This window comes from Tasmannia lanceolata, unplaced genomic scaffold, assembly GCF_043159265.1.
Source record: "Tasmannia lanceolata isolate RefF3 unplaced genomic scaffold, GAP_Taslan_0.1 ptg000015l, whole genome shotgun sequence".
Classification (NCBI taxonomy): domain Eukaryota; kingdom Viridiplantae; phylum Streptophyta; class Magnoliopsida; order Canellales; family Winteraceae; genus Tasmannia; species Tasmannia lanceolata.
Window position 1 is genome coordinate 53,230,074 of NW_027518692.1, and position 23,595 is coordinate 53,253,668.

The following is a 23,595-nucleotide window of genomic DNA, read 5'->3' on the forward strand; positions in this document are numbered from 1 at the left end:
TTCGGCATGAACCAACTTCATATGTAGTATTACTATTTCTTCAAGTAGGGATATAAAGAAAATGGAATTTTAATAGTGCTGATTTGGATCGAAAGTGTGAAGATAAAAATTGAGAAGGGTGAAACCTCCAATGCATAATCATTCTGAAATTTTGTATCAACAGAAAAGGTTGGAAGCCTCTCTTCTGGTTATAGTCTCATTTTGCCTATTGTTATATTCCACCTTCGAAGCTTTTGTCAATATAAAGGACTGTAATGCATGGAGTAGAAAGCCATGCCCACAAAAGAATAAAATTTAAAAGCTGCAACATAAATAAACAAATAGAGGTGAAAGCATTCACAGCAAGCACAATGCAGCATCGCTAATCTATGAAGCAGCATGGTATGTAAGCCAATTGATCCGAAAACTTAAACAGCAGCATTATCTACTGATCAGAAAACATAAATGGCCCTGCTGATGCAAAAATATGCAAAATGTGTAACACCTGGTGAAGAATTATGCAATTTTTTAACCCAGAATTTAACTCGGAACCTGGGCCGGCACCTTATGTTTTATTGATAGAATAGAAAAATCCAAGAGGTTGCATCTCGAAGCTCCTTTAGCCATTTTGGGATGGAAAGATCTTTCCAATTCGAAAATACACTTTATTTTCTTTCCACAGGCATAATTCGCAAGATGATCTGCTACCTGATTAGCCTCTCTAAACTTATGTAACAGTCTAGGCTTCAAATCAGGGATAAGGTAAAGGTGTATGCAATTTTTGTTCATATTTTTTATGTGGAGATGAAAGAACATGCAAGGAGGTGGGATGTCTTTGTCCTTGGGGTATTTGACAGTTCCAAAGCTGGTAAAGGGACTGCACAGAGATAACCATTAGGATTGAATCCTAAAGATCAGCATCGGGTCCCACGTGGAACATATGTGATTGGGGCTGTTGATCTGGTGGATCAACATGAGGTGACCCACATGTTCATAGTCCCATGCCGAAGGGGATCCGTGCACAAGATTTAAGGCCTATAAAAACCAATGATTCAGCTTCTCAGTGGGGGAAATGGTGACGAAATGGACTTGTCTGGAATCCCATATCAGGCTTGCCTTGGATCATGATTCTCGTAATGGTATTTCTATTCAATCATGTCCGAATTTGCGTTTCAACTTCAACTTTATTGATAGTACTACTATTTGATCAAGAACATGAAGAAAATGTAATTTTAATTCATGATTTAAATAGAAAGGATGTAGATGTAGAGAAAATTAAAGCAAGGATAAAACGCACCCTACCTTTTTCTTGCTGAAATTTTGGATTAACAGATATAGTAGTAAAACTTTCTTCTTTGTTATAATGTCTCCTCTTTTTGGTTATTGCAATCTCTCACCTTTGAAACTTTTCTCACAGTAGGGATTGTAGTGCTGCATTGGAATGCCTTTCCCACAAGTCAAAAAACTTAGACTAACATGGTTAAAAGATTAAATAAACAGAATAATACTAGTAAAAAAGGAACTGATAACTATAGGTAGAGTTTTGTATCTTGAAACCCAGAAGATGCCTCCTGGAAGGCAACCAATATTAGAAGGGATAATGATTTATGGTGAAGAATGTCATTACATCCTCAACATTGAGTAATTATTATCATGAGTCATTTTTTTCGAACTATTCTCAACAAGCATAGAACCAATAAAATACCACAATAATACAACCAGCCAAGAAAATACCACAATAATACAACCTGCCATCAACAAACTCTTCCTGATTTCATCCAACAGTTTTCCAAATTTCGAAAACAAACTACATGACTGTAAAACATAAATAAATTCTTACCCACATATCGAAACCAATGCATGAACTTTACATGTGATTGAAGAAGTTTTACCCTGCCCGTACTCTATCCAATCGGTCAACACTCTTCCGGGCTCTCTCCTGTTGGTCGGTGCTCTTTCTGGACTTCTCGTGGCAATCTACACTTCTCCTAGATTTCTCCATTTGGTCAAAAGAGATTCTTAATTTTTCAAGTTTGTCAACATTGTTCGCCCTATGGTCATTAGTTCTCAGTTTTTCATTCTTGTCTGTGCTAGGCCTTGGCTTCTCTCTCCGATCGGTGCTCCTCCTCGATGTCTCAAAGCAGTCAGTGCTACGCCTTGAAGGTTCTAATCGGTCTGTGCTTCGTCTAAAACTGTGTCTGTGAGAAGGTGATTTCTCAACCATCAATATGAACTTTTTCAGGTGTCTAATGTACTCTGGATAAAGCTCAAGGTCACAGTGGTTTCCTCCATTAATCCATAGTGGTTCGTATTTTTCTTTGCACAAATCCCAGAGCTGCTTACCATGAGAGCAATCCACAACTTCATCTGAAGTCCCCTGCAGTGATATGGAAGAGAAACAGATGATCAAACATTAAAGGATAACTTCAACAACATGAACCATGTGGAAAGAAACAAACATTACGAGTCTAGACTTGAAGGGGAAAAAGAAAGATTACACAGTCAAAATTGAAAAAAAAGAAGAAAAACAACAGCGTAATCGCTAATTACTCAACAATCTAGGATGATGGAAATATCCAGACAATTTTTTTATTTTTATTTTTTTTTGGAGAAAAAGCTTGGGTCAGTGATTCTTATTTGGGTCCATGTGATGGCGGTTTACTAATTTCATCAACAAAGCCAAGGTTCACATTAATAGATATCACGAATTTTTGGATTTTGGTAATTCCCTTCATAGTTTTAATGTATTGGCAGTTTTTTTTTTTAGCCAAAATAAGGTATTTAGTGATTCTCTGTATGCAAGGCAATCTCTGCTGCATATGTAACGTATATTTTTTGGTCTTTTTTTTATTGAAATCTATTCATTTCCAAAAAAGAAAATACAAAGCTAACCAGGAGAATAGATTGCCCCACTACATCGATGATCTAGGCACACCCCTCCTTATCAAGGGAGTCTGCAGTTGCTTTCATGGTTTTTAATTTCAGTTTCGGTTTCAATTCAGTCTCCACCAAAATGGAAACGCTTCAGTTTCGGTTAGAAACTTATGTGGAAATCCTGTAAAATCACGGAAACGTATGGAAATATATGAAAATGATATAAGCTTAAGATGAATCACAAGGAAGTAGAATAAGCACAAATACACACTTAGAAACACTCACTTAAGCCAGCCAATCATCCATAATGATATAATAACATCGAACACCTAGTAACCTACTGATATGCGTTGTCACGTATGTATGATAATTCAGTACATACCACCTTCCAAAGTAATTCATATAAATATTTATATATAATACATACACCACATTACACATACTGATATAGTACAATAATGCACTTATGATTTTGGTTTTGATATGTATTTCGGTTTCGATATCGTTTCGGTGGGGATGTAAAATGGAAACATTTTGGTCATTTCGTGCCAATTTGAGTGGAAATTTAAAATCATGGTTGCTTTTGCATTGTGGTATATATGAGAAGTTCAGATGTTAGGGTTGCTACTGATGCTCTTTTTAATTTGGCCAATAACAGAAGCAAGCCTCCATAGACCCCAGAGTGACACATCTAGTCCATAAAATGGGATTGGATGAGTCCTCATCAACAAAAGGAGGAAATTAACAAGGTTGTTCCCAAACAGTTGAAAGCCGGTCAATAAATTGCCCGAGTCTGCCTCGTTAACAACATTCCTTTTGATCGGAATAGAAGATGAAAACTTCGCGACACTAAGGTGATCCCTGATCACTCCACCAATCCCTTTTGGGCCCGTGTGCCCAAGGGAGGCGCCATCAAAGTTCATTTTATATGAATTAGCTTGTGGGGGCTTCCATTGGGGCTTGCATTTCTCTTTCTTTTATTTGTCAATAATGAGGAATATCCAGTTCCACTTAACGTACGGAATCGAATGATCTTTGAATCGAGGTATGAAGCTAACCCAAAGACAATGGTTACAGATCATCACATGAGCCAGCCCCAATAGGTAGGCCACGGAAGTTGGGAAGGTCCATGTTAAGTTGAACAATCTAAGAATCCGATACAAAATCCCTCGAGCCACATCACAATGGATAAAAATGTGGTTACTACATGTACATTCCTCGACCCAGTTGCATACCGATATCCAAGAACCACTTCTTCCTCCTCAAAATATCAATAGTATTAGTCTTCTCGAGTGGCACCGTGTAACAAAAAATTTGGCCCTGGTTGTTGGGTGGGGGGGTCACAATGTGGATCGCTTGAAGGATGAGCGAGGATCACTAAGAAGGCAATAAAAGAGAGAGCGGCAGAAGAAACACCAATATGATCTAGAGTCCAAAGTCTCGTATCCAACATAAAAGTGGACACAAACACCTTCTCTAATCTCCCTAAGAAATGAGTCAACAGCTCTATGTCCTCATCCTTGAGGTTATGCCTACAAACCCAACCCCAAATCACTCTCCTCCCCTAACTTTTCATAACACTCCAATACCAGACAATCCTTTTCACAAACTATTCTATAAAGACTCGGGTACTCATCGTATAGACAAATGGCCCAACAAAAAGTCTTTCCAAAATCTAATATCCTCCCCAATACCCACCCTAATAATAAACAAGGGGAAAAGGTTACACCTACAAACCCAACTCCAAATCACTCTCCACCTACTATCACATAACCGTCTAACAGCTGACAATCCTTCTCAAAAACTGTTCTATATGGACTCATGCTCATGGCACATACAAATGTCCTAACAACAAGTCTTCCCAAAATCTAATATGCTCTCCAATACCCATCTTAAACCTAATAGCCAAGAGGAACATAAGATCTTTAAATTGGTAAAGTAAATACCATAGACTACTCTGCTTCCATTATGTAACAATTGTGAGATGCCTCTGCAAGACATAACAAATATTAAGCGACGTTCCCCAACTTGATTGAACATAAGACAGAGGATTGAACATCAGCATCCCATGCTAAAAGTTATTTTAAAATGTAGTCAAATAAAGTGAATTAATGAAATTTAATGCCTAGCTTTCAGTATATAAGGATATTTTTCTGCTTTCGCATCCAATAAATGACAAAATGCATAAAAATAGTCAGCAGAGGAACTAAAAAAAATAGTTGAAATTATTTGATTATGTGTAAATCAACAAGTAGGTCTAGTAACATAAGAAATGTTCGCAAAGTCAAATCAATTCATCTGCAAAACTACTGTAGAATGGTAAGTATTCCATCCCATTCACAATATATACAGAAAGTTATAAGTTTATATACTTACATGAATGATCAGTACAGGGCAATTAACCAATGGTATTTTGTCAATATTCTGCACAAAATAAAAACAAAAACCAATTTCAAACCCAAAAACCTGGCACGCATATTCAAACTAAGATAAGTAACAACTGCCAATGGTTATGAAGTAGAATGTGACCTTATAGATGTCAAACCAGTAGGTTCGCTTCACAGGATACATGACCCTTAAGCCTGAAAGTATAGGACTATGCAGAATGACAGCCCTTAATCGAGGTAACCGAGCCGCTAAATCCAAAGTTGGACCACTCCCAACAGACTGGCCATAAAGGATAATGTCTTCTTCCTTAGCACCATAGTTCTCCTCAAGGCTCTTATAAGCAGCCTCAATATCAGCGTAAGTGTTCTGCTCACTTGGCTACATAATAGAAAATATATAACTCATCATGGTAATTTTTTATAATATCATTTTGCACTATATAATTTATATAACACAAGATGTTCATTAAGGATATTTGAAGGTTCCACAAGGACCACAACTAACCTTTCCAGAAGATTGGCCATACCCAGAATAATCATACCTACATGAAATCAAATGAAATCAAATGTGTCAAATATAGTAAATGATCTAAAATAAAATTCATCACTGTAGATAAATATTTAGATAGGTGTTTTATCATATTAACAAGGATACACCAATTTAAGAAAATTGCCAATTTGGTTAACACGGAAAGGAATGCGGCCCTGGGGTGAACCTCGAAGCAAGGACCTAGCAGTTATGATTTATCAAAAAAAAGGCACCAAACCTTGTTTGGAGAATTTTTTTAACACAGAAAGGAATGCGGCCCTGGGGTGGACCTCGAAGTATTATATAATGGAAGGATACCTTGTTTGACAAAGTCATCATACTTATTCCTTCAATTATTGCTTGGGAGCTTTGGAAAGAAAGGTGTAGAAGATGCATGGAACGTAAGTCTTGGAGCATAATTAGTTATGGATCAAACCTCCGTAATTATTAAATTAGATAAAGTGTTTAAATGGGAAGGGCTGAATTTCAGAGGATCCCCATACACATTCTAATTGATGGATCACAAGCAGGTATCAAAATAAGCAAAAGATTAATAGAATCAACAAAATTGACTAAATATCTGAAACAAAAATGAGTAAATATCAGAAAATGGTACATGCCTACATTAAAGGAAAAGACAACTGAATTCTTTGTAGGCTCCATATATCTTTCAATTCAACCCTGAATTAAAAGATCAAGCAACACCCAGATACCAAAATAAAGAAATGAAATCTCTAAAATTAACACAAGAGACAAACATAGAGAGAAGAACTTTCCAAATCATTTTAAGTTCTCATTTCAGAACATTTAACAAAAAATTCTAACTAGACGGAAATCAATTCACCAGAACCTCCAATCTTCTTTGATATGAGAATACCATCTTCTATCACAACACATCTACTAATAAGTGGACTATCCCACAAATTATTGCTAAATGGATACCAAAATAAATAATCTAACAATAGAAGCAATGAAATTTTATAGTTGATTGATTTTCCAAATCGTAAACACCAACTGTTGACTATTCACATTTTATCCTCTCACCCTTTTTCGGCCCGAATCAACAGATTCAGTCACAAACCAATCACTTTGTAGCAAATTCACCAAAAATTTCACCTACCTCGTATCAAAAAACTAATTCCAAAAAAAAAAACCAGACGCTAGGTGAGCAATCAGCTGTTAAAATAAAGAAACTAACAGACAAGGAGGTAGCATGGATCTAAAGAATCTAAGAATCTAGTTTAGTAGAAGTGTAGCTAAACAGGCCAAGCTAGAAGAGCTATACAGTATTTAGCAGAATGTCATTCTGACTAATAGGGGCACTCGTTAAGAAGCATTTAAACTCTTAGAAGCATCAATTTACACAACATCATTTACCAACAAAACCCACATACCAAGACTAACAAAAAACACGCTTATCATACCAATTTTCAAGAGAAACATTAAGATGGAATTAAAATTTAGCTACAGAATCAAACTATTCATGACTAAATGATCCAGAGTATAAAAAACCCAAATACAAAAAAAAATGAAACATACCCGATGAGATTTACTCTAAGGTGGATGCTCAATTCGATGAAGAGCTCATACATCTGGCCCAAATCAGCAGCGTTACCGTGGGAGTAGAGAAGTGTGGAGGTGGCCATGGGGTTACGCACATATATTGCCACTATCTCTGTACCACGTCTAGTGGGTAATTTCAGGATTTCCACGTTTTCACGGTGGGGAAAGCTACTCAGTGTTAAGAGACCCATCACCTCGTCCAATACTAGCTTGTATGAGGGAGGATTTGGTGGAAAAAATGCAAATTTCGCTGCCATGGATGATGTTACACCCCCCATATCTCTAATCCTAAAATCTATTCAAAACTCACCCAGAATAAAAAAGGAACAAGACCCACATCACATGTTGTCTTAGCTTATTCTCTCTCTCTCTCTCTACTAGTAGATGTGTGAGGACTGAGAGAGGGAGAGAGAGCCCTTTACCTTGGAGGAAGAGAGAGGGTGATCGAGGGAGTGAGGAAGCATCCATCAGCTGAATTTACTAACCTGCGCCATGTGCGTAAAGTGGTTAGAACTTAGAACTGTGTATAACAACTTAAACAAGTGTGGCTTTTTATATTTTGAAGGAGATTCTATATGGTGTAAGCCCTTATAGTCTCTTATTTTTCAGAAAGTACTGTAAGGAACACACTGTAGGATGATCCAAACCGTCCATGTGATGGGCGTTAAGGTAAATAAGTTGTGCCCAAAAAATCATTTCCATAGGATGCTCTGGTCTATAGAGGAGAAAATAAAGTGCAAAGATAATGAAAATATCAGTCTTATCAAGTTATGTGATATGTACCAAGACTGTAGGACTAGCTTTGGACAGCGTGGGCATATGATTGATTCTCCAACCGGCCAGGTCTTGGGTAGGCCATAAACGGTCTAGTTGCTAGAAAGAAGTTTCAATGTATTTGGACTTCTGTTCTTATACCTATGGTGTATACAATGGAGGAAACAAAATTACAAGGATTACAATAATGGATTAATCCAAACCCATAAACCCGCAAACCCTAACAATTTCCTTTGCTTCTCAAACCTGCAAACCCTAACAATTTCCTTTGCTTCTCAAACTAGATCGAAAACAAGAGAGATCCAAGAAAATCACTTTCTCTTTCTTTCTCCCTTTTTTTTTATATCTTTCTCTCGTTTTTTCACTCAAACCCCAAGCCCTAGATGACACACAAGGGAGAAAAATTACCCTCTTTTATATCACATAGGTTTTTACAAAACCTAAACGAGGCTTATTTATATTTTTTTGTTTCCCAACATAAGTAAGTAGAAAGGCAATTTTCCCAATATTTTTGAATTATTATCCATCTATTGTAAGTCCAGAGCTTATGAACGTGCTGGATCACTTAAAATTATGTGGTTCTTTGGAAATCATACCATGCAATCTTCAAATCTAGAATCACCTTTTTCTTCTTAGGGGCCATTTGGATGCATGGAAATTTTATATTGGAAAAAATTTCCACAAAACATGAATCTACCAACATTTACAGGCCGTTTGGATACGCAGATTTTAGAATCTAGGTTTTTAGTTTGAAAACAGTGTAAAAGAGGGTTAGAGACGAGAAGAAGAGGACCGGCCGTCGTTTTTGAGTCATTTTTTACTTCTCTCCCTTCTTTCCATCAGCGAGAGAGTAGTAGATCCCCCCATATTTCCAGGTTTTAGAAATCGTAGGATGTAGGAGAGATTTTTAAAACCAGATTTTCTTGCTTAAATTCCAAGAAACGATGTCAGGACAGCATCCACCAGCTTGATTCATACCCTCTTTTACACTGTTTTCAAACTAAAACCTGGATTCTAAAATCCGCGTATCCAAACGGCGAGTAAACTCATTTTACATGGATTTTTTTTTTCAAATTTTGATAATTTCCCTCGTTTTCAAAGAAAATTGCAAACCTACTGGACCCTGGAATTTTTTTCCATCTAATATTATTTTCAATGGAATTTTTACGGTGGAAGTTTTTAACTAAGATTTTGTTCCCTATATCCAAAATTTCAGCACCATTATACTTGGAAATTAGTTTTCCCATAATTTTGTTCCTTGGATCCAAATCTTCTGCACCCTCTACCATTTTTTCCAGCTAACAAGCAACCAAAAGAGTATAAGGGAAAAAAAACCTACAATGTTGGTTCCTATGCCAGTGGGACCAATGGATCATGATAGAATTCCTGTGATCCCAAAACCTCAATAATTCTAGTAGACAATTTCCATATCCATGGGGCCCATGTTGGGATGGGGACGACACTACCCACTATAAAGTGAGGATAACCACGTGTACTGGTTTAGAATTAAAAGCCTCCTATAAGCTAACAAAAAAACATACAAATTCTTTGAAAAGAGACTTCTTTGACTTTTACCAACCACAAGAAAAGGAGACCAAAGGAGACCTACCAATGTATATATTATTAAAAGGGAAATATTATCTGCACTACTGTATTTTGATGAGGACACTCCTCACTTTATTAAAAGTACGGTATGGCCCGTGCCATAGTATGATCTAAACCGTCCATTAGATGGGCCACAGCCTAAATAGGTTGTGCCCCAAAAATTGTTTCCATAGGTTGATCCTAACCCTCCAATCTATAAAGGGTTAGGATCAACCCTCTAGCATTCAGATCGGAGGGTTAGGATTAACCTATGAAAACTTTAATTTGAATCTTCCCACCATAATTTTAAGGTCCAGCAAAAGCCACTTTTCTATTTAACTTTGTCTTTTAAGACTTTTTAAGACTTTTGTCTTATAGCAAAGCACTTTAAAATCCAACAGCTATAGTATCTGCCTTCTGAATTGGGGATAGCCGATGAGCTACGACTACACAAGTTCTACCCACCATCATCTTATCCAGAGCTTCTTGAACAAAGCTCTCCGACACGGTATCAAGTGCACTGGTCACCTCGTCCAAGAGAAGAATTGCGGGCTTTCTCAATATCGCTCGAGCAAGTGCAATCCTTTGCTTCTGACCTCCAGATAGCTGTACTCCTCTTTCTCCACAGTATGTTTTATTAGAGAACGATCTTGATTTGATTTCATTATCTAATATGTTTCGTACCCATCCTTCATGGAGCTGCAGTCATCATCATCCAATCACCCATGAACATATAAACATTAGTGACTTCGAAGGAAGAAAATTCGGTACCATTGGCAGCCTTCTCTGCATAAGTAGGGAAACGAGTGTCGGATTCGGTTAACCTCAAAAATATTGATTCGTGGATCACCAAAATATTTAAATCAATTCTCAAAATTTAATTTGTTTATCCCATTAAAAAAAATTAAGTTGTTTATGCAACATTATGGTTATAACCATGATTTTAAATTTCGACCAAAATACAGAAATTTTGGATTTCAGCTGGGACCGAAACCGAAATTTATATTTTTTATTGGTTTCCCCTTCAACTGGATAAGCAAAGAATACACCCTTCAACTCAATTCGTCCCTTAATCATCTTTGATGCCTTCAGGGGGCATCGGGCTCTATTTTGCTGTGCCTGTCTAGGATTGCAAAAACCGATTTTACAACACCTCCACCCTTAGCTAAATCACAACTCGTTTACCTGTGCTCATCAAGAGGAAAAACGCTTGAAACAAATGTTTTGAGGTGATTGTTCCTTGAATGGTTGAAGGGTCTCCTTCAATATTATATTTTTCTCAGTGCCACTATAAATGTAGTTGGGTGACATTAGTCTCATGGGGTGCCCTTCTTGTTGTGTTTTTGCAAGGGCGCCCTTCAATTTAACACTCCAATTTAATATGCAAAAATGAAAAAGAAAATGCGGTCCCACTATAATCAATAAGGTGTCTCTCGGATTGAGCCTTTAGGTCAATGGTCAAGGCTTTATTCTTAATCCTCGAGGTCATGAGGTTCAATCCCAGCTTACCTCCAATAATAATAATAATAATAATAATAATAGTAATAATAAAGTGAATGCTTCGGTGGAGCACGGTATTAATTTGGGGGTGGAATTTCGAAACTATTTTCTAAAAATCAGCACCTCTCCAAATATCTTTCTAAAAAAGAGAAGAAAGGGTGCGGAATTTCGAAACTATTTTCCTCTGTCTCTCCTATCTCCACACGAATTCTCAATCCGGGTTTTTACAACTTATTTTGCTGCGAGATGGCGGAGTACTGTGCGGATGATGATGATACGAAGGCTGCGATTAGTGATTTGAGGAAGGCCGTTTTGGAGGAGTTGTGATTGCATGATTCCGGTGAACTTTTTGGTTTCCTTTTTCTTTTATTTTTTCTTGGATCAATTACTGTTACATGCTGGACAGTTGAAAAAATGACGGGAAAATGTTGAGTTTTGAAAAAACACTAAGAAATGCTACTTTATTAAAAAAAATGACTTTTTAGGACGAAGATACCCCTAACCTTACTTAATCTTTCTCTTCTTTGTTTTTACACTATCTTTCCGGCGATAGAAGCCTTCTTCTCCGGCGATAGATATAACGCCCCGGATTTTTTGGAAATACCAACTCGGTGCGTAGAAGAATATTACATCATCTTTCTCAAAAACTTTCATTATTCCCAAGATCTCAAATACAACAATTACTTTTTAGAGGGTTTAAAGAAATTAGGTCTAACTTATTACATCTTAATTCAAGACATAGTTGATACATATTTGTCTTTTAGAACAGTTCTGCATTCAACTCTAGCATTCCTCATCTCTCATCTATACTTCACCTGGGGGTTGGAACAATAAAACAAGGAAAAAGGGGTGAGCTCAAATAGCCCAGTAGGGTATAAACAACAAGTGATGTAGAATTGTCAAGCTCATAAGAACATGATATTTTGCAGATAGGACATCTCACATTATAAACATGGAAAGAAAGAATAAGCACAACATACTTTCCAAACGTATAGAGAAAACTTACAGAACTTGATATCAAGAATTATATATAGAATTATATATATAAACTTCATTAAGCATAGATGCTTTCATTCATAGCCATATCTCGGCCCATTCATAGCCATACCTCGGCTCATAATCCTCTAGATTTACACTCTCTAGAGTCGTCTTTACCCACGTGCACATGGAAGACTATAACGCGTCCACCCGTCATCATATCATAACTCAGTCCATATTCAGAATTAGGGTATCACAAGATAAACCCTAAACATAAACATATCTCACGGAAACAAGTTTCGAAGATACAAATAGAATTATAGTTTTATCAGTAAAGTCATTTATCTGAAAGGAATGGGGTCTGAAAGAAAGGATCCCCCTTGGATTCTCATCAGTTGTGGATCTCAGAATGATAAAAACTCTTATGGCAATTGCGTATAAAGAGAATTAAAGAATAGAAAATACTTTTATCCAATATAGCAAAAGAGAATCAAAGGAAGAAAACCCTTACATATAGCAAAAGAGAATCAATGGAAGAAAACCCTTACATATAGCAAAAGAGAATCAATGGAAGAAAACCCTTACATATAGAAAAAAAGAATCAATGGAAGAAAACCCTTACATATACTTTTCCGGTCACAGGTTTGTTTGAGCTTACACATTGGAGTGGATAACCTGTAAATATATTCTAATTTTATCAAATTCATGTTTTAAGGCAGTGTCCTTTCTGTCCGGTAATGTCCATCTATGTCCAAAATAATGTTTCCTGTGTTCAGTGTTCTTTCTATTAAATTTTTAAGATCATGGGGCCCAGCATGCACTATTCATATGGACCCCACATGTTACTATTCATGTGGACCCCACAGGTTACTATGCTCAGCAGTTCATCATTCTTTGATTTAGTTTATTTCTTGGCTACTATGCTCAGCAGTTCGCCTTTCTTTGATTAAAGTTTACTTTACGGTTACTATGCTAGCATTTCACCGTTCAAATAAGATGGGCTCTATGCTCAGCAGTTCGCCTTTCTTTGATTAAAGTTTACTTTACGGTTACTATGCTAGCATTTCACCGTTCAAATAAGATTATTAAAACTTGCATAATCTATAGCGAGTTATCGCCTCTTATGCATGCTTTATCCTAAATTTACATAGGTGGTTGAACCAACCATATTACCCATAATAAATACTTTAACTATCTATATGAAAGACTTACCTTGGTAGTGATGAAGTGGATTTCCTTTTCCTTCTCCTCTCTCTCTTTTTCCCTCTCTCTCTTACTCTTTCTTCTCTCTCGTTCTCTTTTCTCTCTCTCTCTTTTTATTTTTATTTTTATTTTTTTCTTCTTCTTCTCTTCCTCTATTTATAGGTATTTTTTTCAACTACAGTCTTAAATTCACAACTACTCTCTTAAATGCTTTTACAAAAATATAGGAATAGTAAAGGTATAAATAAATGAATAGTAAAGGCTGCTTGAATAGTAACAGGATGATTAATATTATTTAATTATTATTTTCGTCGGTGAAGCGCAACTACTCATTAATGATAGTGGTTGTGGAGTGACCCGCTTAACCAATGAGTTAATGAAAGTGGTTGCGGTGTGTCCTTCTGGTAGTGGTTCCCACTAGTGATGGGTCTCGCTGGCGTTGGGTCCAGCTAATTGTGGGTCCTGCTTGTTGTGGGTCCCACTGGTGGTAGGACCCGTTTGTGTGGGGCCCGCTGATGTGGGACCCGCTTGTGAATAGTACTCAGTGAGTCCTACTGTGAATAGTAATTTTGAATAGTTTATCTCAATAGTGAACTTGCATAGTATTTCTGCATAGTAATCTTGCATAGTGACTATTGTGAATAGTAATTATGAATAGTGACTATTGGTAATTTTTAATGTGTAAGTATCTACTCATTTTTAGTTGACATCTGGGGCGGTGGTTTAGTGGTAGGAAGCCGTTCAATCCTCGCTCAGCGTTGGGTTCGAATCGCGTACGCCCCATTATGCCAGATGTCCTCATGCCCGATTAACTCGGGAAAAAATGAGTAATGGCCGATGATTACCCACCTATGAGGCCATTTTTATTTATTTGTATATATATATATATATTACCGGTTATTACAATAGAAGCCTTCTTCTCCGGCGAAACATCTTCATTTCTCCGGCATATGCTCATTTGTCTTGAGAGGTTAGAAGGAGTTCTTTAGAGACGCCCCTTTCTCATTTTCTTTTTCCTCCTCCAAATATCCAAAATCTCATTATCTTTGTAAGTATTTCCCCTTTTCTAGTGGCTGTAGCCAAAATCAGTTGCCCAAAGAGCTTTCACTAGGCAAAAGGGTAGTGGAAGCCAAAATGGTACTTGCACGGGTTATTCATAGCCAAAAAATAGGTTACTTGAAGCTAAAAAAATGTAACTCGAATAAAAAATCGATAGCACAAACCCACAAAGTGATAATCGAAGCCAAAATAAGAAGCAAGGCACTCGAAGCAAAATGTAAGTTAGGCAAAAATGATAGTCGAAGCCCAAAAAATGGTAGTTGAAGCCAAAAAAAAGTTACTCTAAGCCAAAAATGATAGTTGAATCCAAAAAGTTATAGTCGAAGCAAAAAAAAATAATAGTCGAAGCCAACAAATATTTCTCGAAGCTAAAATATATTAGTTAAAGACGAAAAAAGTTCCAAATGTTACTGGAATTCAAAAGTTTTAGTCGCAGCCAAAAACATGTTAGTCGAAGCAAAAAAACCAGTTATTCGAAGCCTAAAAAAATTTAGTCGAAGCGAAAAACACAACAGCGAATGTTACAGGAAACACATTTTTCACTTCGACCAAGTAATTTTTGGCTTCGAATATCCTGTTTTGGCTTCGAGTACCTGTTTTTGCGTTGAGAAGAAGAGGGGGAGATCTCGAAACCCTTCAACAAATTTTCTTTAGCTTCGACTAAATTTTTTAATTCCAGTAACATTCAGAACTCTTTTTGCCTTCGGTCAAGTAGATCTCGTTCAAATATCAGACGGTGGTAAACATCGCCTACCTTGGACCGACCACTCTAGCAATCAAAACAAGGTAGTTCTACAAATTCTAGCATAAAGATTTTGTCCTCTCTGAAAATAACTAATCATTTGATGTCCATTGGATAGCACGAAAATGATGAACATATGACTTTGCCATAGCATCTCTTTTACAAGTTTAGAAGTTAAGAGAGGTAGTGGAGTTTTCCATTAGCCACAGTAACACAACAAAAAATTATCAAATGGGGTTTCTCAACATGTCCATAATCCAATTTCTCCTTCTCATCTTCCCATTCTATTTTATTCCTCTGCTCACATGACGATATAAACACTGATAGATCGGTGCTCTTGGCTTTCAAGAAAGGCATAGTTGTTGATCATCAGAATCCCTCAGGACAAAGGAGCATCTGCTGCCAGAGAAATGAGATGTTTCGCCGGAGAAGAAGGCTTCTATCGCCGGAAAATGAGGCCGTTTCACACAAAATGCGTCGGAGTAAAACTTAGAAATGAAAGAGTGTAAAACCTGCAAGTAAAACAGTAAAATGGTTAAAACCAAGAAGAGAAAAATTAAAGTAAGTTGAGGGGTATTTTCATCCTAAAAAGTCTTTTTTTAATAAAGTATCATTTGTTAGTGTTTTTTCAAAACTCAACATTTTCTCGTCATTTTTTCAACTCTCCAGCATGTAACAGTAATTGATCCTTTTTTCTTTAATCTTCAACTTTCATGGCATTGACTCTGTTATGATCTTCCTCTAAAAGATTTGAAAATCTTTGCTTTTATTATGTCATAGTCTGTTGCCAAGCTTTTTTAACAGAATGATTATTTTATTGTTGGACACTTGAGCAGTGATGGAGGACTGAAATCATCCATCTGAGAAACATGCTGAATCTCTGGTTTGAATTCTCATGTCCTTTTATAGACAGTATGATCTCTATAGATAATCCAAAATCTAAAACATTGTGAGCTTAAATTTAACCAATTTAAATCCATACTCTCTTTATCTAATTTATTTTTTCTTTTGAATTTTATGTATGGAAGGAGATATAACATAAACAGCCGGTGAAGAAGCAGTTTGACTACTGATATTTAGTTTTCTGCTTCACTCCAAATGTAATGAAGCTACGCTTCGTTTCCGTTTCCCCATTTTCCTCTTTCTTATCTACCTTCAATTTAAAGTGCTGTGAAAGGAAAATTGCCCATGGCAGTTGCCAATATTCCTATTTATTCAATGGCGATATCCGTTGACTAACATGTAGCCGATCCATTGACAGGCCTTGCATGGTGATCAAGATGGTGGTGGATAGAATATAGGATGAGTGTCACTTTGAGATAAGTATTTAATAGGGAAAATAAATTATTTTTTTGCTTCATAAGTTTCATTTGATTCTTTAATTTCCTGTAATGACTTTGTCTATTTTAGATGAATTTGTTATGCTTAAAATATATTCTTTTTTTATTATTAATGCTGATTTGGATGTTCCCAATTTATTTTTTTTGGTTTCAGTTTGTTTCTAACATACCAAAATTCACAATTTTTTTCACCATTTCATGAATCGGTAGCTTCGGTTGTTTCTTTCTTTCTTTGTTTTCCGTTCCAGTGCCACCTACCCAATTGTGTTTTCCATATATTTTTCCTTAAATTCCAAGCTAATTTGTAAAATTGTAACCTTAATTTCACATCCAATTTTCCATATATTTTTCCTTGTTGGTCATTTGTGCTGCCTTTCTCCTCCATCGCCGAATGAAGGAAGTAAATGTCTCATTGGGTTCTTGCTTCAGCGATTTTAGGTCCCTTTTTGTCACGTCAATCCCCTCTTCCATGGAGAATTGCTGGACAAATTTGTTAGCTACACCTTCAAGGGTCCTGATTTCTTCTGGCTTCAGATGCAGAAACTACTTCTTGGCTGTCCCAGTCAGAGTTCTAGGGAACACCAAAGCAATCTGCTCTGGGGATAAGCTGTGCTGCTGCAACAGAGGAAGGACTGACTTGAGATGGCTACGAGGGCACCCCATTCCATTGTATTTGTCAAAGTCTGGCATTTTGAACTTGGGCGGAAGTACGACCCCTGGAGCTATCATAAATTCAGACATATCTAACTTTTTGGGACCTTGGCACTTCATGGTTTCCATATCCCGGGTCAGCTTCTCAATTTGGTCAGCTAATCATTTTGCTTTATCAAGATTTCCCAGGTTAGGAAGACAGTTCTCTTCTGCGTACTGGTCCTCGTCAAAGTCTTCGAATTCAGGCAATACAGCTGGCCTGGGAGAAACAAGAGGAACGAAAGGTATAACTGGAGGCTGCTGATGGGCAGGCTCTTTAGAGGTAGAATGACGGTCATTTTTCAAGAGGGCTATATCATCCTTCATGGCACTCAACTGAAGAAGAATAGCCTTCATCATCTCATTCATATCAGGAATGTTGTTTCTGGTCTCTTCCATTGATTCAGATGCAAGTTGAATTGGTGAAAGTATTTCTGGAAGACCAAGGAGAAGCGGCGCAGGAGAAGTAAATGATTCTGGGGAAGAAGAATGTCTACTCAGCCTGGAATCTGAAGACTGACGGGACCAGGCCAGTTTTGAATTGACTTTCTTGGGAGCGATGGTGTCCAGTTAAGACTCCTGAATGTAAGTTAATAAGTTAGATTGCACATTTAATAATTGAGATGGAATACTTCACACAAATTCAAGACGAGATAAATAGAAAAGAACACATTTCTATTGATTACAAATCAAACAGCAATTACGATTGATAAAACATGTCACTTTTAATTACAAGTAAATGAAACCAAGTGAGCATAATGAAACTTGAAATTAAAATGACAATTGTATGAAAATGGTCTTCAATGCTCCATGATCCGAGCTCTCTTTCCAGCAGGCTCTTCTGGTAACTCCTTCCGTTGGACTTTAGATGATAGAGCAAATCTCTTATTTGTAACCTTGTTTCCCCAAGCAGCTACAATAGACTTTATGAGACCGGGAGTAAGCTTTTCGCAAGGAGGGGTTACAAATCCGGGAAGACATGGATTTCCCGTGATCTGGTAAAGTAAACGAGTGGGTGCATAAAAGGTTGACTTTTCCAAACCCATAAGATACACAAATGGATGCGGGTAGGTGCTAGTGATAATGTGTAAGCATGAATGACTCACCCAGTGAAATTGATCATTCTCCACGTGCTGCAACCAATTATGCCACTCATCAATGGATTGGGGTTTATTGGCCATTGGTTGCCACGAAAGGTGATCCTTGAGGGTGTACTGAAGGGAGCTCCGTGGCTGAAGGATGGTGAGTTTTTCACAAAGCCACAAATAAAGCAGTTTGACACACCCATGAAAATTATCCTTAACCTCTCGCCGAGCAATAAGATCCAGCCCAGAGAAGGTTTCAGCTAGCATGATTGGGACAGGATTCCTTCCTTTGCTAATTTGATCGACTACACTCAGTAAGGTCACAGGGGCAATACTGGAGTCTTCACGGATAACGTGACGTGCAAGGACACCAAAGATTAAGGCACTGCGTCGACAACTTTGAAAACGGGAATCGGTAGGGTCAACGCTTTTAGAAAAACGCTCAATGAGGTCATCGAATTGCACGTACGTGTCTTTGAAATAGGGCATAGCATCAACAGTTTTGTTCTCGAAAAGTTTACAGAAAAGTAAATGAGGAGACGCTACACTCGAAGGTTGGATCCAGAGTCCCTCAGGTGGGAGTTCTAATAGGGTGCACCAATCCTCGAATATCGGACAGATTTCAAAGGGAGCAAATTGAAAAACATGAAGAATAGGATCCCAAAGTCTTGCAGCTGCTTGAAGAAATTGCCAATTCACACCGGATGCGCTCAAATGATTAAACGTGCTGATGAACCTGTCGGTCATACTCCACTCTGTATGCTCGCGCGGGAGTGCTCGAATTGACTCAATTATCCAATCCCTCATCACCTTGTTCGACATGATTTAACCTAATCACAAATAGGATAAGATCAGAAGAGAGTGAAAATAACCTTGAATAACGAGATAATAGGGATAAACTTGACCAATCATATGGGAAGGATACAACTGGTGACATTAAATTTCTTTCATCAATGATCAAGGATGATCAGTAGATCAGAAAGGTAGATCACGGCCACAAAATGACAGAAGTAGGTCATAGACTGGATCTCAAATCTGACGATGAACATCGACAACTGTATGATCAAGAGGATCGATAATGATAGATCATGGTCACAGAGACAGCGGACAAGCCATCAACCATATCTAAGACAGAGCAGGTAACTATCAAAATCTAGCCTAATGAGTAATATCTATACACAGCATGGATCTATGACACATAAAAAAAATGGGCTCACGATCAAAGGGCAATGAATAAACCGCGGCCATGAGAGTGACGAGTGTAGACCACTAATCAGGTGACTCTGAAAGAATGTACATATGATTGATTAAACCAAAAATCCCTCATTAAAAAAGGGGGTTCCAATCTAACCAACCGACAAAACAGAATATACACAAGAGATTTGTACAATCTAAAGACGAAACAACAGATTATAGTCACAACAATGGTTAAAGAAATACTATCGACTGCATCGAAGGAATGCAAATAGGATGAAGTACACCTTGAATACCTACTGCAAAAGGGGTCCTGATCTGAACGACCGACTCAGCAAATTGGGTATGTACAAGAAGATGACAAAGTTGTACATCGACTCAGCAAGTAAGACATGTTCAAAAGAACAACACAACTGTACACTCAGAAGACATAACATAGACCATGATCAGGATAACGAGCAAGGAAAATTACTAAACGGGTTGAAGACGGGAGAATTAAACTATGTAGCTGATAGTTAGACCAGAAAACTCCACTGACAGACAGGCCCTGGTCTAACAGGCTAGCACAAAGAGCGATCAGGATCACAGAGTTTGAACGAAATGGACAATAAGGAATCAAGGACTGGACCATGGCCATGAAAGGTGATGAACAAAAACCATTGGCCCAAACCCACAACTGAAAGAATGAACAAGCTCTAACTGATAATAATAGATCAGGAAATCTCACGGATATAAACCCAAGACACTGGAATAATCATATGATAAGAGATCACAGGGTAAATCATGATCCAGGCGACAACCAAGCAAGAGTAAGGGTCATCGATCAGGTCTGAAGGAATGCACGACTGCGATAGATACAGAAACCTAATCTAGGAGACAGGTCCTAATCTAAGAATAGATATAATACATGCACGCACATATATACATGCATACCCTAACCAGGGGCACCAGCCCTAACCTGATCTAGCGAAGCCAAGAAAGTCTCGACTCAATAGTGTCTGTTAGTGTACTAGATAATGCGGCGGGTAATCACGGTGTGACTTACCCTTCTACGCTACATGGGTAGGCTGACTTCTATCCTAGGCTCACATATGCTTGTCGCACATGTTCGTCTTATATGAGTACATATATATAGTGTCCTACCAAGGGTTCCCTAATTTTGGTTATAAATGGGGCAACTAATATATATATACATAATATAATGAAATGAAAGTAGGGCCCAGGCATTTTTGCAGGGTACTATGCTTATGACCATACCCTTGATGTATAACGCCAGCACGCCCAGCATTATACAGAGTATGTTCATTGCTCATCGGCTGCTGTAGAACACCAGCACACCCAGTGTCTACGGCTGCAGCTCCGGCACATAGCTTGGAAATAGATATAACGGTTCCCTCAAGGTCATAATTTCCCATCTGGTACGCGTCATATCTATTCCCTGTGGCCATAATGAAAACAATGAAATAAATAAAAAAATATGACAATGTATGATGTGCAGTGTGTGAATCCCTCGTTTTATTTACGCACCTACTTGGTGCCCATGGATTTCTCACGATAAAGTTCCCATTTAACTTGGTTTTGACCCAAATTTCTTCAAAATTAATTGAAATAGCATTTTTACAGAGGTAGGCAATGTTTCAAAAAAATTCCCCAGCAGAGTCGCCAGCCTGTGGACCCCGATCCGTCGAGTTATCATGATTCATCAGAGCAACGGGCAAAAGCCCGCGTTGACCTTTTATCTAATAAATGCATCCCTTCCAGAAGTCGGGGTTTGTTGCACGTATTAGCTCTAGAATTACTACGGTTATCCGAGTAGTAGATACCATCAAACAAACTATAACTGATTTAATGAGCCATTCGCAGTTTCACAGTCTGAATTAGTTCATACTTACACATGCATAGCTTAATCTTTGAGACAAGCATTAACTTTTTCTTAAAAACAGAGGTGCACATCACTACAATTAAGAATTAAAAAGAGAAGTAAAACATAAAGCATTTTTTGCTTTTAACATTGTGTGATCAAACACATGGCTGGAGAATTCTCAACCTAGCTTGGAGAGTTCGAGCACATTAATATTAATTATGCCATATTAATTAGGGAAATGTTATCAGCACACTACTGTATTTTGATGATGGCACTCCTCACTTTATTAAAAGTACGGTATGGCCCACACCATAGATTGATCCAAACCGTCCATTAGATGGGCCACAACCTAAGTAGGTTGTGCCCCTAAAATCATTTCCATATGTTGATCCTAACCCTCTGATCTGAATGTTAGAGGGTTGATCCAAACCCTCCATAGATTGGAGGGTTAGGATCAACCTGTGGAAATGATTTTTTGGGCACACCTATTTAGGCTGTGGACCATCTAATGTACGGTTTGGATCTCCGATAGTGCGAGCCATACCATACTTCTAATAAAGTGAGGACTGCCGTAACAAAATACAGTAGTGCTGATAACATTTCCCATTAATTAACATTGTTTGTTTAAAGAGAAAAGTACGGAATGTGGATGCAAGTTTTGAGAAACTACGGATTACCAGTACTTTTGTAAACAAGCATGAAACACGGGTGATTCTTCAAAATCGGGTTGTAAAAGGATCCTGATACCCTTCTGACATCATCAGGACCAAGATGGAGTCCTGGTAAGCTATTTGACTTGTTAACCATAAAAGTTAACATTTTAAATAAGAGGGGCCGAATGTGAAATTGGTGTGTGCAAAATAGGGAAGCATGATTCCCGAGTTACTCATTTTTTGAGGAAACGAATCGTTTCCCGCTAGGAAATCGTCTTTCCCCATTGCAAGGGGTGTTTCCTGCTTCCATGGTCTCCCCCCAGGACCCTGCCCGTTAATGGTGCAAGTGGGCGGCCCAGTGCAAGAGGCTCCCGCCATTGCGGGGTCTGGGGAGGGCTAGATGTACACAAGCTTACCCCTGCATTGCAGAGAGGTTGTTTCTGTGACTAGAACCCGTGAGAGGTTGTTTCCGCGACTAGAACCCGTGACCACTGGTAATGCCAAGTGCGGTCAAAAAATACAATGGGACCCACATTGTTTGGGTGATCCAAACAATTCATTCATTTGTTGGGCCCTGACGTAGATATGGTGTGACCAAAAAATCTCCACCATATGATGATCTTCACCCTTTGATTCGTGGAGTTTTCTATATTGTGTCATCCATTTTAAACCCCCATAAATCGGAGGCTTAGATCATCCTCCTACATAGAAGATTTGATTTTCAGGGCACAACGTAACTACGTCAAGGCTTAACAAATGAATGTTTTGGATCACCCAAACAATGTAATGTGGGCTCCCCTGTAATTTTAGGCTGCACTTGCATGCACTCTGTCCACCATATAAACTCTCTATACGTATGATTTGGCAGTCTTAAAGGGCATGTTTAGTTACCATGAATTTTTTCCATGATTAATTGGTGTCTCGAGGTGGAGATGAGGGTGAAGTAGCTAAAAATCAGGAAACCAGTGTCTCCAGTGATGAGTGGCAAAAATCAGGAGACAAAAAACTACTCGGAATGACGTTTTCCTGATTTTTGTCCACTTTACAGGCTCATCCCAATCATGCCCTCTCAAATCTCTATGGGATCCATGGTTGACAACTAAATATTATAATTTCTTAACAATAATCATTTCAATAGTTAAGTCATGAATTGTGGCTTGTATCAGTCTCTATTTTCAACTCATATAAAAGCATATAAATAATGAAATTCATGAGCTTATAAAAAATAAGGAAACAATTACCTTATTTTTTCCTATATCACCTGATCCATAAACTTAGTTAGCCTGCAATGCATAAATATGTAGTTATAAGAAGAAAAGGAGACGGTATTTTAAATTCTTAACCATTTTTCATGTCACTTACAACTTCTCTGATGAACTTAAAAGAGACAAAGGAAAATTTACCTGTAACCTTGTCTATGAGACGAGGTGGCCTGAACTCCATCCCTACAACAAATTCAGTGTCCCTTTTCCTTCGGATTTCTTTTCTTATGAGAGACGAGGCCTGGTTTGATCGAGGTGCGTTAGTGATTAGATTATTAAAGACCGTTTCTTATGAGTTTGTTGTAGGGATTATTAAAGAAACGGTCTTTAATAAT

General features: G+C 37.8%; 1 protein-coding gene and 1 long non-coding RNA gene across 2 annotated transcripts; one reads left to right on the forward strand and one right to left on the reverse strand.

Annotated features, from left to right (window-relative positions):
• Positions 1 to 1,602: 1,602 nt before the first annotated feature.
• Positions 1,603 to 7,873, reverse strand: LOC143892383 (uncharacterized). Its single transcript, XM_077396973.1, has 5 exons — positions 7,309 to 7,873; positions 5,746 to 5,782; positions 5,383 to 5,619; positions 5,230 to 5,277; positions 1,603 to 2,356 (listed from the first exon to the last, which is right to left on the reverse strand). The coding sequence occupies exons 1-5, from the start codon at positions 7,608 to 7,610 to the stop codon at positions 1,868 to 1,870; spliced, it is 1,113 nt and encodes a 370-aa protein (XP_077253088.1). The 5' UTR covers positions 7,611 to 7,873; the 3' UTR covers positions 1,603 to 1,867.
• Positions 7,874 to 10,096: 2,223 nt separating this feature from the next.
• Positions 10,097 to 16,648, forward strand: LOC143846667 (uncharacterized). Its single transcript, XR_013234809.1, has 4 exons — positions 10,097 to 11,530; positions 16,009 to 16,055; positions 16,201 to 16,272; positions 16,434 to 16,648. It is a non-coding gene; the product is annotated as an uncharacterized LOC143846667 (long non-coding RNA).
• The last annotated feature ends 6,947 nt before the right edge of the window (positions 16,649 to 23,595 follow it).